The 322-nt window shown below is 26.7% G+C and overlaps 1 protein-coding gene across 1 annotated transcript; it reads left to right on the top strand.

The window, feature by feature from the left end:
• On the top strand, window positions 1–111 carry Smp_176890.1 (hypothetical protein; the record flags this gene model as incomplete). The annotated part of the gene is made up of 1 exon (XM_018798862.1): window positions 1–111. The coding sequence occupies one exon, from the start codon at window positions 1–3 to the stop codon at window positions 109–111; it is 111 nt and encodes a 36-aa protein (XP_018650709.1).
• Between the last annotated feature and the right edge of the window lie 211 nt (window positions 112–322).

Genomic DNA, 322 nt, shown 5'->3' with positions numbered 1-322 from the left:
ATGTATCCAGTTGAAACAGAAATTACTCAACTTTATACTCTTGATGATAGTCAATTAAAAATTCTTGCCGGTGATAGACAAGGACAAATTCATTATTTCGTGCTATTGTGATATGTACACACACATACATACATACCTACATAGAAAGTTTGTATGTTGAAAAACTGTTTTGTTTCTAATTGAATAATGTTTTTTCTGTTAATTTTACTTTTTATATTTTACCATAGAACTAACTTCTTTCTTTCATAATTATTCCCTGAATGATCTATGCAAATAAATAATCATAATGGGATTGTTAGATTTTAAATATGTTAACCTGTTC

The sequence above is a fragment of the Schistosoma mansoni genome, chromosome 3 (genome assembly GCF_000237925.1).
Source record: "Schistosoma mansoni strain Puerto Rico chromosome 3, complete genome".
NCBI lineage: Eukaryota > Metazoa > Platyhelminthes > Trematoda > Strigeidida > Schistosomatidae > Schistosoma > Schistosoma mansoni.
This window is presented reverse-complemented; position numbering and strand designations above follow the sequence as displayed.